The sequence below is a fragment of the Pteronotus mesoamericanus genome, unplaced genomic scaffold (genome assembly GCF_021234165.1).
Source record: "Pteronotus mesoamericanus isolate MK-2021 breed Mesoamerican mustached bat unplaced genomic scaffold, CSHL_Meso_final contig_20, whole genome shotgun sequence".
NCBI classification, from domain to species: Eukaryota; Metazoa; Chordata; class Mammalia; order Chiroptera; family Mormoopidae; genus Pteronotus; species Pteronotus mesoamericanus.
The window spans coordinates 23,089,251-23,102,902 of NW_026555085.1; the positions used below are offsets into that span (position 1 = coordinate 23,089,251).

The 13,652-nt window shown below is 36.2% G+C and overlaps 1 protein-coding gene across 1 annotated transcript in view; it reads left to right on the plus strand.

The window, feature by feature from the left end:
* Positions 1–3,917: 3,917 nt before the first annotated feature.
* Positions 3,918–13,652, plus strand: part of GFRAL (GDNF family receptor alpha like) — a 54,560-nt gene continuing 44,825 nt past the window's right edge. Inside the window, exons 1-3 of the mRNA XM_054568616.1 lie at positions 3,918–4,062; positions 5,015–5,152; positions 7,570–7,722. Coding sequence (XP_054424591.1) covers positions 3,918–4,062; positions 5,015–5,152; positions 7,570–7,722 — 436 coding nt within the window. The remainder of the gene's footprint in view (positions 4,063–5,014; positions 5,153–7,569; positions 7,723–13,652) is intronic.

Genomic DNA, 13,652 nt, shown 5'->3' on the forward strand with positions numbered 1-13,652 from the left:
TTAAAAAACTAAAATAAAAAATAGTGAAATAATAGGAACAAGCTTGGAGAAAAAGAAAAAAAAATGTTAAAGAGCTATGCCAGAGAAAAAAATAATGCAAATAATAAAGACCATGGCGGAGTTTGTCACCACAGAGTCTAGTGTTTGTTACTGTTTTCTCTTTCTGGGTCTGCCCCTGGTAATGTAAGATGGTGTCCTAGTCTAGGCCTAGACAGCCTGTCCAAGACCACCAGCAATCCACAGTCAATGGCTGTCTCCTTCAGGCTTGGCTGGACCCCACTCTTCTGCCTGCTGCCTTTATATCAGCACAAGGCCCAGAAGTGGTTCATCTAATGTCTGAAAGCACCACCAGTACCATCTCCACCTGTCTCCAGAGGGGGCCTCTGGTGTGACTAGGAAGGTGGAATCTCTGGGTCACCCCCAGCAGGCTCTGTTCAGTCTTCAGGGAAGATTGTGGGAGTGTTTCCCTGTTCTCTTACCACACATCTTGGTCCGTTCCAGATTATTGCCAATATTGTATGGTTTCTGGCGAATTAGCAGTCCATTTCCTGTGATGCCAGTCTGTGTAAAAGGGACATTTCTTTTCTGCTTGGCTCTGACAGTGGCTCTAAGAGCCAAGGTTGAGTGGGGCCCTGAACACCCTTGATGCGTTTGTCTCTAATATCTCTGCTCTGTTTGTTCAGTGGAGCAGGGTCTGATGAACCAGTGTAACTCGTAGTGTCTGATAGAAGTTCAGAAGTTCAGCCCTTTCAGAGCCCCTACTTCTTTTCCCTGTGGATATGTACCGAGCAGGGAGCTCCCAAACCTGACTTCACCGATCTGCAGAGCCTGCAATCCCACAGGTGGGGGTTGGGCATTCCTGCCTGTGAGGGGACCTGCCTGGCTGCAATGAACCTCAGGCCTTCAGCTCCCAGCCATCCGGTCCCCAGCCTGCTGCTCTCATAGGAGACTCAGGCCTAAAATCTCCACACTGCACAGTCTCCTGCTCACCAGCTGTGCTGGGTTGGGTTCCATGGTCCCTTCAGCATGACACTTTCTACTCTTCCTGTACAGCAGGACTCGGTGGAACTCAACTGCACTTTCATTCCAGTTTCTTTGTTGGCAGAGCCTTTGTTACTTGTGCGCATGTGAGCGCAGGGTTCCTGGTGAGTCTCGAGTCTGGCCTCAGCTCCTCTTTCAAAAGAGTCTCTATGTGGCCCCCTCACTGCATCACCAAGCACTGGGGCAGTTCTCTGCATGCTCCACCTCCCCCCAAACCACAAAATCTCTCTTGGCCAGGGCTCACCACAGCCTGCCAGTGCTGCTGACAGTTTTAGGAGATAGAGTTTCTCTCTCTAACTCTCCTGGTTGACACTGTAGCTATGGATATGCTGCTTGCTGTGTGTGTGTGTGTGTGTATGCGTGTGTGTGTAGCCTTAGTATCCCAGACTTTGTATATTGTTTCAAGTCTCTCCCGACCAGAGTTGGTGTTTTCCCTATGTAGGACTGGGATCCCCCACTCTGGGAGGGGCAGGAGCTACTAAGCTGTGTTTTGGGACCAATCTCTCCTCATCTGCAGGCACCTTGCAGAGGCTATTTCCTCTCAACTTATAAAAATCTCTTACTGGATGGTGCATAGCATCCTCTGTACACCTTGGCTTCAAAAATTCATATGAGCTGAGATTCCATTGATTGTTCAGGTCACTTGTCAGAAGGCTCGTCAGAAGATCAGATGAAGATCTGTTCTGGGGGCACAAGAGAATGGGCCAGCTTCCGCCTACTCGGCTGCCATCTTCAGCTCCATCCATCTTATTTTTAAAAGACAACCTGTTTTTCACTGAGCATTTCAAGAGAATCCTTGAAAAGTTGGGGATTAAATACATATGCATGAATTACAGTTAGTAATAAATAAGATTTTGGAAAGCTGGAGATAGAGTCATGTGGGTCAAAACATTGAGATGGTTTTTATAGCTTGTTCAGTATTTCATCTGAGTGGAAGATATGAAAAATCATGTTAAAGAAACAATCAAATGAGCTATTCAACCTAAAAATTTAAAAATAAAAGAGATTACAGAAAGGTAATAGGTAGAATTCATTAGTAACTATTACATTGAGATACTGATGAGATTTTGATGATATACCTAGGAGAACATACCTATAAGTTGCTTGAGGGAGCTAACATGACATAAAGATCAATGGTAAATAAAATTTCACTTTTTAAATAAACTGAACTTCTGACATAAAATTCATGCTTCAGGGTGTTTGGCAAGCTGGATTTAAACACGTAAACTTGGGCCAGAATCCAAGGGGCTCACTTTATTTTTCTCTAAGCTTCTAACCTAGGACAGAGGCTTGACTAGATGAGGTTATCAATGAACACATTAAAAACAAACAAACAAACAAAGCTGATATGTCAATTTCTGCTCCAGCCCTCAATAAGAAAAATGAAACTGAGCAACATGTGTGGCCCTAACCTTCAAATATGGTGATCCAGCAAGTAGTACATATGTCTAAACAGTTGTCTTGAGTTCTCCTTATGAGGAGAGGTTTGAAAAGAGGTAAGATAAAGAAAATATTTTAAGGGCTTACTTGAAACCTATAACTCTATATTGTCACAGATGACTGATAGTTAACATCACCATTTTATAAATTAGAGGAATTTAGATCTGATTAGGATATAGCCAAGCATCTCTTGATTATAGTTAATATATTATCTCTATAAGTTGTTTGTAATTTTCATATTTTTCTATGGATTGATTAAGCAAGTGTCAGTTTGCATGCTTATAGAATCAATTTGAATAATTTTACAATATACTAAATTAACATTGCTACTTTCTTGATATTTTTGGAAGACTTGCCAGAATCTTTCTTCTTCTACCTAAAATAACTTTCAAATATCTGGATGGTATTATTTTATTTGAATATCATCAGTTATTTATATATGACTCATCTATAAACAACTATTCAAGTTGGTATAAGTTAACATTCATGTATTAAATATCTGTTGGGTTGACTAAAAATTTTGGGGTTTTTTCCCATAAGATGGATCCAGTAGCACTTAGTTGTCTTTAACTTCATTGAAAACAATTTTATTGGATGGTATTGTGACAGCTGTCATAACAGCCTGCATTTAAAAAAAAAATTAAAATTTGTGAATTTGTGTGTAGCCATTTTAATATAGAAGGTGGAAGAAAATCCATAACATTTTTGGGCATACTATGCTTTATTAATTCCAGAAAGGTAAAAATGCAACTGAAACACACAAAAAGATTTGTGAAATATATGGAGAAGTTGCTGTGAGTGATCATATGTATCAAAGGTGGTTTGCAGGGTTTTGTGCTGGAGATTTCTCCCTGGACAATTCTCCATGGTTGGATAAACCAGTTGAAGTTGATAGCAATCAAATAAAAACATTAAATTAGAACAATCAAGCGTTATACCATGCAGGAGATAGCTAACATAAATTATTCAAAATATCAATATTAATATCAAAATATTCAAATCAATAAAGTTATTGGTGAAAATGAAAAATGTGTCTTTTATTTTATGGAAAGAAAAACCTAAATGAACTTTTTGGCCAACCCAATATAATGCATCAATGTGTTTGATGAGGAAGATACAATTATTAATCACCCCTAATGCCTACCTGGCAAAATCCTGAAACCCAGTCATGGAGACAAGCACAAAAATGTACCTTTTTATTACAGAACAATAAATGCTATAGCTGAGGAATCCCCCAAATTGTAATGAAACAAATGAAGCGTGTTAAATTCAATTTGGATATAGGAAAAAGGGGTATTGAATTAAGAGAAGGATTCCATAAAATAAGTAATTATTGTGTTGAATAATAAAGGACAAAAAGGGTTTATTCCAGAGGAAAGAGAAAAGAAGTGCCTACCAATGACTATACAGCAAATAGCTCAGAGGTACAATGCAGCATGGAGCATTTGGAAAACTATAAATGCTTGAGACCCTCCAGATTGCACATGATGAAGACTGTAGAGCTATGCTATGAGGAACTATCCAAAAGAGAAAACAGAGAAATGACAGGAATTGAATATTGCATTAGGCCTTTTATGGCAGGTAAATAACCTATCTGAATAGGTAAAACTTCAGGCAGACTGATTAACTAATGAGTTGGTCAAATATTCTAAATGAGAGTCAGTGAAATATACAAGAATGGATATGGAAGAGTGAAATTCAGGATAGAAAGGAGCCTATCACAAATCCAAGCTTTCTAATTTGGGTGCCTATGTGAATGGTAGAATTGCTAATGATGTAGGGTGGTCCATTAGGGAGTGTAACTATGAGGACAATACTAAAGATACTATAGTCTAGTTGTGTGTTGGGAACATTTAGGTGAGAGTAACAGTTTGCATCTATAACTGGAATACTAGAAAATAAGGCATTGAATTATACATTTGGAAACCATCGGTCTAGCGATGTTAGTTGAACCATGAGAGTACATGGACTTACCACAGAGAATGTGTACAATGAGAATAGGAAAAATGTGAGGACAGGACCTAAGCTAAAAATATACATTAACAGAAGAACAACCTCCTGAAAATAATTCCGAGTGGTCAGAAAATGTCAAATAAATATCAAGAGAACTAGAGGATAGTATTATCAAAGGAAGGGGAAATTACAAAAACAATATGACAATGAAATATCCAATGATAAAAGTAGGCAACATAAAGTCTTAAAACTATTAAATCTGATGTTATGCAAATAACTAGGATATTTTAAATAGCAGTTTTACTGATAGTCATAAAAATAAATTATAAGTTGAGAAATAAATAAGCAGTAAGAAAGGAGAACAGATACAGATTGTTCTTTAAGGATCTTATATAGAAAAAATATAGATCTAAAGCTAGAGGGGAGGTTAAGATCCATTCCAGTCTCATAATGACCTTGTCACATTTTAGTTTCCATAATTATCCTCTTTATCATTAATAACTTAGATTTGAGGTAAATAACTGCCATACTGTAATATCAAAAACTTGTTCTTGTTATTCTGCCATTGTTGTTATTCAAGCTATGGGGCTGTGCTCAGAAAATGAATCCACTACTTCCCAGACCGTTGACTGCGCATATTTAAGAGAGCAATGCCTGAGTGATGAGAATGGATGTAAACATGCGTGGAGAATAGCAGATGATGCCTGCAATGTTTCAGGTAAAACACATTGTTTAAAATTCATTTAAATGATTTCCTTTTACTGAGATAAGAATAAGATTCTGTATTTTCTTTCCCTTTCTGAGGAACGAAGGTAGTTTTGCCCTAAATACTTTACTCAAATGTGATATTCAAGTGATTTGCCTACAGTTGCTTATTAGGGAATTATAGTGGCAAAATGGTATTCTTAAATTACACAAGGGCCCTAATGCATTGACAACATAGGCAACTTTATGCAAGATTTCAGCCTATCTTTTATAGCTTATCTCATTATGTACAATGTTACAATTATATGTATGCTTCTCAGAAGCATGACCACAATTTTTCAAATAAAATGGTCTTTTGCTTAAGTGTTAATATGTTAATAATAAGGTAGGAAAAATTATCTTTGTGATGATCAAAGGAATTATTATTTATTTGTAGTATATAATATACATTCTATATTCTCACAGCATATCCGTACACTATCTTGCATTCCAACTGTGTCAAGAACAAATTAAAACACATTATTATTTTTAACTTGGCGTACATTCCAAACACTTGAAGGGAGGCCCAAAGGGTAGAGAATGTGAAGATTAGTGCGTCACTGTTACTTATTTAAAATGAAAAAAAAATACATTCTAAGTATATCAAGTAGCTGAATGAATATTGAATGAGGGCATTATAGGCAGACTCCATTTATTAATAAACTGATTTATAATGGGACATTATACTAATAGTATTATGACAAGACTTTTCAAAATATCATTCTAACATTATGATAATGTTATCATACTGTATAACAAATATTACAATACAATATAACCTGATCAACTTTTTGTAATGTTCAACAAAAGAAATCCAAAGAGGGAAATAAAAATATATTCTCCGTGACTCACTTTATTTCTCCATTCATTTCACAAAGTAAATTCTGTACAGCCCATAACTCTTGCCTATTGGCATACGCTTCTTCTACCTCCCAAAAGACGCCAGGTGGAGTGTGTTGGGTTAACAGGCAGCAATCTGTAGTCCTAACAATGCCAATGTTTACATCTCCTGCCAGCAGAGCTCCAGGAATTACATAGGCTGCAGAGGAAGGGAGAAAGATTTCCTTCTCTTCCCTGCCTTTGAAGGGAGTAAATGGACTGTTCATTCTCCAAAGAAAATTATAGATCTCTAATCCAAAATTTCCTAATAAAGATTAAATTAAAAAAAATAAAGTGCACAGTACAGAAAAGTAGGGGGAAAAACCACCATGACATATATACTTCATTTTACTTCAGCGCCTTTGGAATTTTCATGCTTTGGAATTCCCCATATACATGTATTAAAATTTCATTTTCTCCTGTTTTTTTTATTTTGCAGTGTTTGGAATAATAGATAATTTTAATAATTAAACTCCCTCTTAGATAATCCTATATTTTATCTTTTTTAATTACATTTACTGGGGTGAAAAAAATTATAACACTCTAACCCAAATATTCTTATTACTGTTTAGGAAAATAATTTCAAAGGCATAATTTGCTCAGAGTGACACAGCATTTTTAAGTGAGAATAGGGGATAGTGACAAAAAATGATCTGTTATTCATTTTGATGGTGAAGCTCCTCTTATATGGCAATTTAAGTTGCCACATTTTATAGGGCAATTAAAAAATATCACATTCATTGTGTCATGAATTAGATCATATTTATTTATTTCAGTATACAAATAACAGTGAATTGCAATATTTGCATAGTTATCCCATCCATGAAGCAGACATAGAAATATTCTTAAATATAGAAATGAAATGATCTCAAGTAATTTTATTCAGAAAAATGCAAAAAAAGAAAGAGAAAATTGTTGGGCAGATAAATGTGTCTTTTTAAATTAAAAAGAAAAGGAATTATTAGTAATTATGAAAGGTTCATTATTTAGTAATATTTATTGAGTGTTTTCTAAGTGTCAGGACTATTTCAGTTTCCATGCTAATTTTAGAGCCACCTGCACATCTCTTGGTATAATCTCAGTAGGGCATATAAAATGAAATAGCAAGTTAAGACAAAAAAGCTAATGAAGTAGCTAAACTGACAACAGGACACAAGATTACAGAGCATTCTAGTATCTCATATAAGGGCAGCCTTGATTATTGATGAAGAGCAAAAATTGGCATTCCAAGTAGAGACAGAGCTATTATATTATTATTTTCTTTTTTCTGTTTTCTAAAGCTATTTTAAAATGTGAAAAATTTAAATATATTTTGGAAAGTAAGTAGTAGAGGAAGAGGACAGTAAAAAAATATAATGTTGCTTAAACATTATTTATATGAACATCCTGCAGCAAGCCCAGAAAATCTTACTATAATAATGAATCATTCAGATTAATATATTAAAAGCACTTTGGGTAAAATTATATTCAAATTAATATCTGGAGTGCTATATGTTTGACTGTGAACTTCAGGTAACCCCTGCAAGATGAAGGATTCATCAAGCTGTAACCTGGCCATCCAATCCTTAGTAGAAAGCAATTTCCAATTTCAAGATTGTCTCTGCACTGATGACCTCTACTGCACTGTTAACAAATTGCTTGGAAAAAAATGCATCGATGAATCAGGTAATACATTGTCATAGGGCTTATTTAAAGTCATGAAAAAGAAAATTTAATCACATCTACATAATCTTATTAACTTTTTAATAATTTGAGCCCTGACTGGTGTGGCTCAGTTGGCTGAACGTCATTCTGCGAGGCAAAAGGTCACCAGTTTGATTCCCGGTCAAGGGACATGCCTGGGTTGCAAGTTCAGTCCCCAGTCTGGGTGCATACAAGAGGAAACTGGTCAATGTTTTTCTCTCACATTGATATTTCCTTCCCTCCCTCCCTCTCTTTTCCCCTCTCTAAAAATAAATAAATAAAATCTTAAAAAATAATAATTTGATTAATTCTTCATACAATTTAAGATTCTTTGAATTGTAGGTCTCAGAAGGTGCATAACATATGTTTATAATTGCTAGCCACAATTTCAAGCTTTATTCAATTATAATTCATTAGAATTATTGATTCACTTATTCAACCCACATATTTGTGGGGCTCGCTATGGCTTTTCAAAAGACCTAAATAACAGAGAACAAATAAGGCATTCTTTCTGCTGTTAAAAAACTCAAGAGTCTCCCAAGAAAGACCCAAATATAACCACTTTTATAGAATTATACTTGCTTTGACTAGGAGAATTTAATAATTTAATATGCATTTATTTATTGCCTCCTCAAGGTACCAGGCTAACACTGAAGCAAACTAGTCTGCATATGTCCATGAGGGTACATACAGATTTACAAAGGGATATGTGAAACCAAATAGCTCTATAACAATCAGTTTAGAGATCCTCACTTTCCCTATGTACTGTCTCTGGAAAGTGGTAAATTTGGGAATGTGTCTCATAGAGTTCTCACCGGTTCTTCCACAATCAACTTCCTCTTGCCTTATAAGATAGGATCTCCTCTCATCTCTCTTGAATGCTCCCACTGTCCAGCTCCTCCAATCATGCATGGTGATCTCATTAAACAATTTTTTGTTCCATAATTTTGCCTTTTTCAGAATTTCATATGAAGGGAATTATGTAGCCTTTTTTAGTGCATTTCCTGTCTTTTAACATAATGCAACTGAGATTTGTTTCATGTGTAAGTTTGTTCCCTTTTTTTGAAGAGCAGTCATTCCAGAGTGTATGGTTAGACCACAGTTTGGTTAACCATTGAAAGTCACTTGCATTCTTTCCAGATTTTTAGAGATTATAAATAAAGCTGATATATATATTCACAGGCAGGATTTGTACAAATGTAAGTTTTTATTTCTCTTGGATAAGAAATTGTTAGGTCATAGATAAAGTCTAACTTTATAAAAATCTTCCATAGAATATTTCAAATCTGAGATAACTACCAATATATGAAAGTTCTAGTTGCTCCACATTCTCAGAGCATTTTATTTTTTTCATTCTATTACATATTTAGTGGTTCCTCATTATGGTTTTAATTTGCACTTAAATAATAAGATGCCGTACGCCATCTCTATATATTATATCTAAAGTGTCTCTTCAAAATTTTGACCATTTAAAAATTATGTAAAACATAGATATGCATATATAAATATACCTATATATAGTCCCTAAGCAGATATACAGTATATTTGTAGAATTAAATTTTCATGAGAACCTTTAGGAGGAAATAATGAAAAAGTTGAGAAATACATTAGTATAGTTACATTTCCAGGAGAAAAAAGAGATATATAAAGAATTATCCAAGAGAAATAATGGATTGTCTTATAAATATTTTAAATTACACATGATTTCTACCAGTTATCATTATAATATAATAAAAAGACAAAAGTAGATGATGAGGACAGATATTTTAAAAATTATCATTACATGGTTGCACAAACTATGAAAAAGAATTTTATATCTCAATTTTTAATAATTGAAGACTATTTGTCATAGCACTCTGGAAATAATTTTTAATGGTATTTGAAAGACTACAGATATTGACATGTTTCTAAAAGACATGCCTATATTCTTTTTAGAAAATACATTAAAAAGTCATAAGTAAATGAATTATTTTTTTTCACTTTTTACTTTATTCATAGAAGTATTAGCACTGTCCTCACATTTGACTTCAGAATCAAATATCACACAAAGGCTCCATCAGAAAGATACATCACTAATGGTGGAAAAAATGAATGACTGTGTCATAGCAGCACGCATCTGCCAGGAATCTGAACATTGTACCCTGTTGTATGAGAATTTTAAGAAAACCTGTGGGAGGGAATCAGAACAATGCAAGACCCTCGATGGAAGCCACCTGTGTGCAGCGCTAACAGAGGTTCTGCAGGAAACGATCTTGTGGAATTGTCAATGCAATGACCCTTCAAAAGGAGAGTGCATTGAAATTTGGAGAAGTTTGTTTGAAGACAGTTGTATACAAGATGCTCAGATGAATCAAGTTCCAGCCTTCAGTGAAGACTATAAAGATGGATTCAACCAGGACATTGTTTCTGGTAAGTATTCAAAAGAATTTAGGAACATTAATTATAATCACAAATATGAGTTAACTACAGAATATTTAATTTCTCTTTCCAGCTCTGTCATTTCTGTGTTTTCCTTGGAAATTAAAATTTGAAAACGTAATTCTATGACTATGTCCAAAAGTGATTATAAAGTGTTCACAGGGTCTGTTTGTGATATAGGGTCTCCTACAAGTTAGCAGGGCAACTGCTCAGCCAGCTACCTGCTGAGCACCCTGACACCGAGGAATAGAAAAGAGTCACCCACAGTAACTATGCTATTCATTTAGCTTTTATTGCATGCAGGTTCACTCAAAGTAGAACATCAACATACATCAATTTCCTAGTCGCACTCTAACAATCTTAGAGCAATATAACACACACCAGAGCAATCAATTGGGAGATAACAAACCTGAGTCCCAGAGTCTCAGTCAGCAGGTCTGACTGGAAGACAGCACCATGGGCAAGGGAGTTGTCAGGCTGTTGCAAGGGAGGATCTCTGGAGCCAGGAGGGCCACAGAGCAGGCAAAGTCCTCAGTCGAGCAGGACAGGGCCTCCAGCAGCCGATGCCAAGGGAGGTCAGCATAGTATGGAACAGCATCTTGGTGTGTGGATCTTGGCTGCCTCAGGAGTGGTCTGAAACCTGCCTCAGTTACACCTTGAAAGTGGTGTACTCCATCCTTCTGGGTCTTTTAGATAAATGTCTTGGCACCCTTGATGCCAAATATGGAATTTGCCCAGAAGCCTATGGGTTGTATGGCTGTTCTGCTTGACACCCCTCTGGCAAGTGTGGAATTTGCCCAAGAGCCTATTTTTGGGTGGTCCCACTCTGCAGACACAGCTACTCTGGCCACGCGTGCAGATATCTTAAGCATGTCTCCTTGCCAGACGTATCTGCTCTGACCACGTAGGCAGATATATCTCCTTGCCAGATGTGTTCACTCTGACTTCGGTAATTTTCCCCTTGAGCTAAAGTGTTGTGGCTGACTGACAGCCATTTTAGTTGACATAAGTGACTCCACTTTGTTTTGTATACTTTATGTTGTCTTAATTGGGCCAATGCCATTTTATTGGCCCTGCTCTCCACATAGAGAGACAAGTGCTAAAAAGTTGTAGCATAATGTTAAATCTATTCATTCACTGAACCAATACTTATGAGCCATGTACAATGCATTAGGTCAAAAAGTACAGCAGGACAAAAAGACAAAAACAAAAGCTCCTTGTCCCTCATTGAAGAAGCCTATTGTTTTTTAGGGAATTTAAACAATTAAAGATAGAGATAAAAGTGATGTGATGATTATTTACTTACTTAATAAATATTTCTTTTGAGTACCTACTATCCCCTAGGCGTATTCTAAGACAGGCTAAAGCAGTAAACAAAACAAACAAGAATCGCTGCTTTCTAGGACCTTCCATTCTAAATTGAGACAGAGGCTTGCACACAGATAATGTACTGGGCTTAGGTCTCAGGAAGAAAAGAAAAAAAGAAGTAAGGAAAACAAGCTTAGATGGATGGAGAAGTTGAAATGCATTACAGTTGTCACAGCAAAGTTAGTTGATTCTATAGGAAGCTTGGACCTGGAATGGCTTTTCAGAGATGTCATACCCACCGAGGCAAGGGAGCTGATCTTTGAACCCCTCAAATGGTCTAGTCCTTAGATATGAGTTTTGCCCTGGGAAAGTCTATTACTTTGGACGTGGCAACTTTCTTTGGATGAGCGCAATGCCAAGAAAAGGACCATTATGACCAGAACCCAAAATACTGGGGAAATTTGTACCTAGATCATCAAAGGGGGGATCTTAGTAGTAAGGAACAGCATCCAGTATAGGGACAAAGAGGAAATTAACAGGATAAATGATTTGAATATATACATTTAAGCTGTATAGGTTCTAAGGAGAAAACTAAATATAGGTACGGTATAAAAAAAGAAGTCTGAGTGGGTGGTTTGTAATTTTAATAGGATGGCCAGAAAGTTGCTCTGAAAAATGTAATGTCTGAGTAAAGATTGAAAGTGGCAAGGGAATGAGTCCTGTGAATATCTAGGCGAAGAGCATTTAAGGCAAAAGAAACAGTTCATGAAAGGCCCTGAACTGGGAACATGAGTATGTCCAGAGGTTTGAGGAAAAGCCAAGAGGCCACCAGCTACAGTTGAGGGACCAAGGGAAAGAGGTATAGGAGATAAGATCTGACATAGAACAAGGGACAAGATCATGAAGCGTGTTGTAGGTCATTTCAAAACTGTTGTCTATACTCTGAGTGATATAGGAAACCACTGAAGGATTTTGGTCAGGATAGTGTCATGATCTGATTTATATGTTTAGCAGGATGATTGTTTTTTGTGTTGACAACTGGCTGAAGAGGAGGAATGGCCCAAGTGGGAAGACCAGGTAGGAGCTTTCATAATAATGCAGCGAAGAAGATAATGGGTGATGAACCCATGCGGGAAGTTGTCACATTCTTCATATACTTTAATATTAGTGGATCATATGGGAATGCAAGGGGAAAAAAAAGAAATCAAACTTGACCCCAGATTTCTTGAACTGAGTAATTAGAAGGATATGGTCACCATTATTTTTATTTCCTAAAATGGGAACAACTACAGGAAAAAGATGCTTTGGTTGGGGGACAGAGGAAAGGTGAAAAGTGAGTTTTGGATGTGTTAAGTATGAAATGTTTATTAGGTATCAAAGTAAAGATATTGAATAGGCAGTATTATATATGGAATTGATGTCTATATTCCATGCATGACATATAGAAGTGAGATCTATACAGTACATATAAATTGAGGGGTCATTTATTTATGGAAGACAAATAAGGCCATGAGGCTAGAAGAGGTCAGTAGAAAAAATATACTGTGTATTGAACCAGAGTGGTAGCACAGTGAGAAGGTATCTATCTGACTTTTGGTATATATTATTTTTAGTGGATCAGTAAGAAGAAACTGTATTTTTTCCTATATATACAATCTTATATATATTTTTTTCCTATATATACAGATTTAAGTCTGGTTGTTGCATGATTCTATTTATGCTCATGACATATTGCCCTTTAGCTCTTCTTCAGCAATTAAGCTACTGTTTAAAATGTCCTCTGGGAAAAACACATGTGTATATGCACATGTATGCACCATATGACATTAGAATTTAATGTGCAGAGAATTTATATAATACATTACTCATAGCATATAAAATAGTGTGCTTCTAAGATAGGCTTAATTTTCCTATGCTAAAATACCTCTTTTGTTGTGTTTGTAATAATTACCCATATACTGAGCATATTACTCTGCTCGGGTTACCAAAACAAAATACCACAGGCTGGTGGCCTAAACAACAAATTTATTTTATCAAAACTCTGGAGGCTGAAAGTTCCTGATTAAGTTCCATCAGGGTCAGTTCCTGGTGAGAGCTTTCTTGCTGACTTGTCACCTTCCTGGCTTCTTGTTATGGCTTGCCATGACAGTCCATGGTGTGTGTGCATGGGTAGGGAAAAGCGAGTA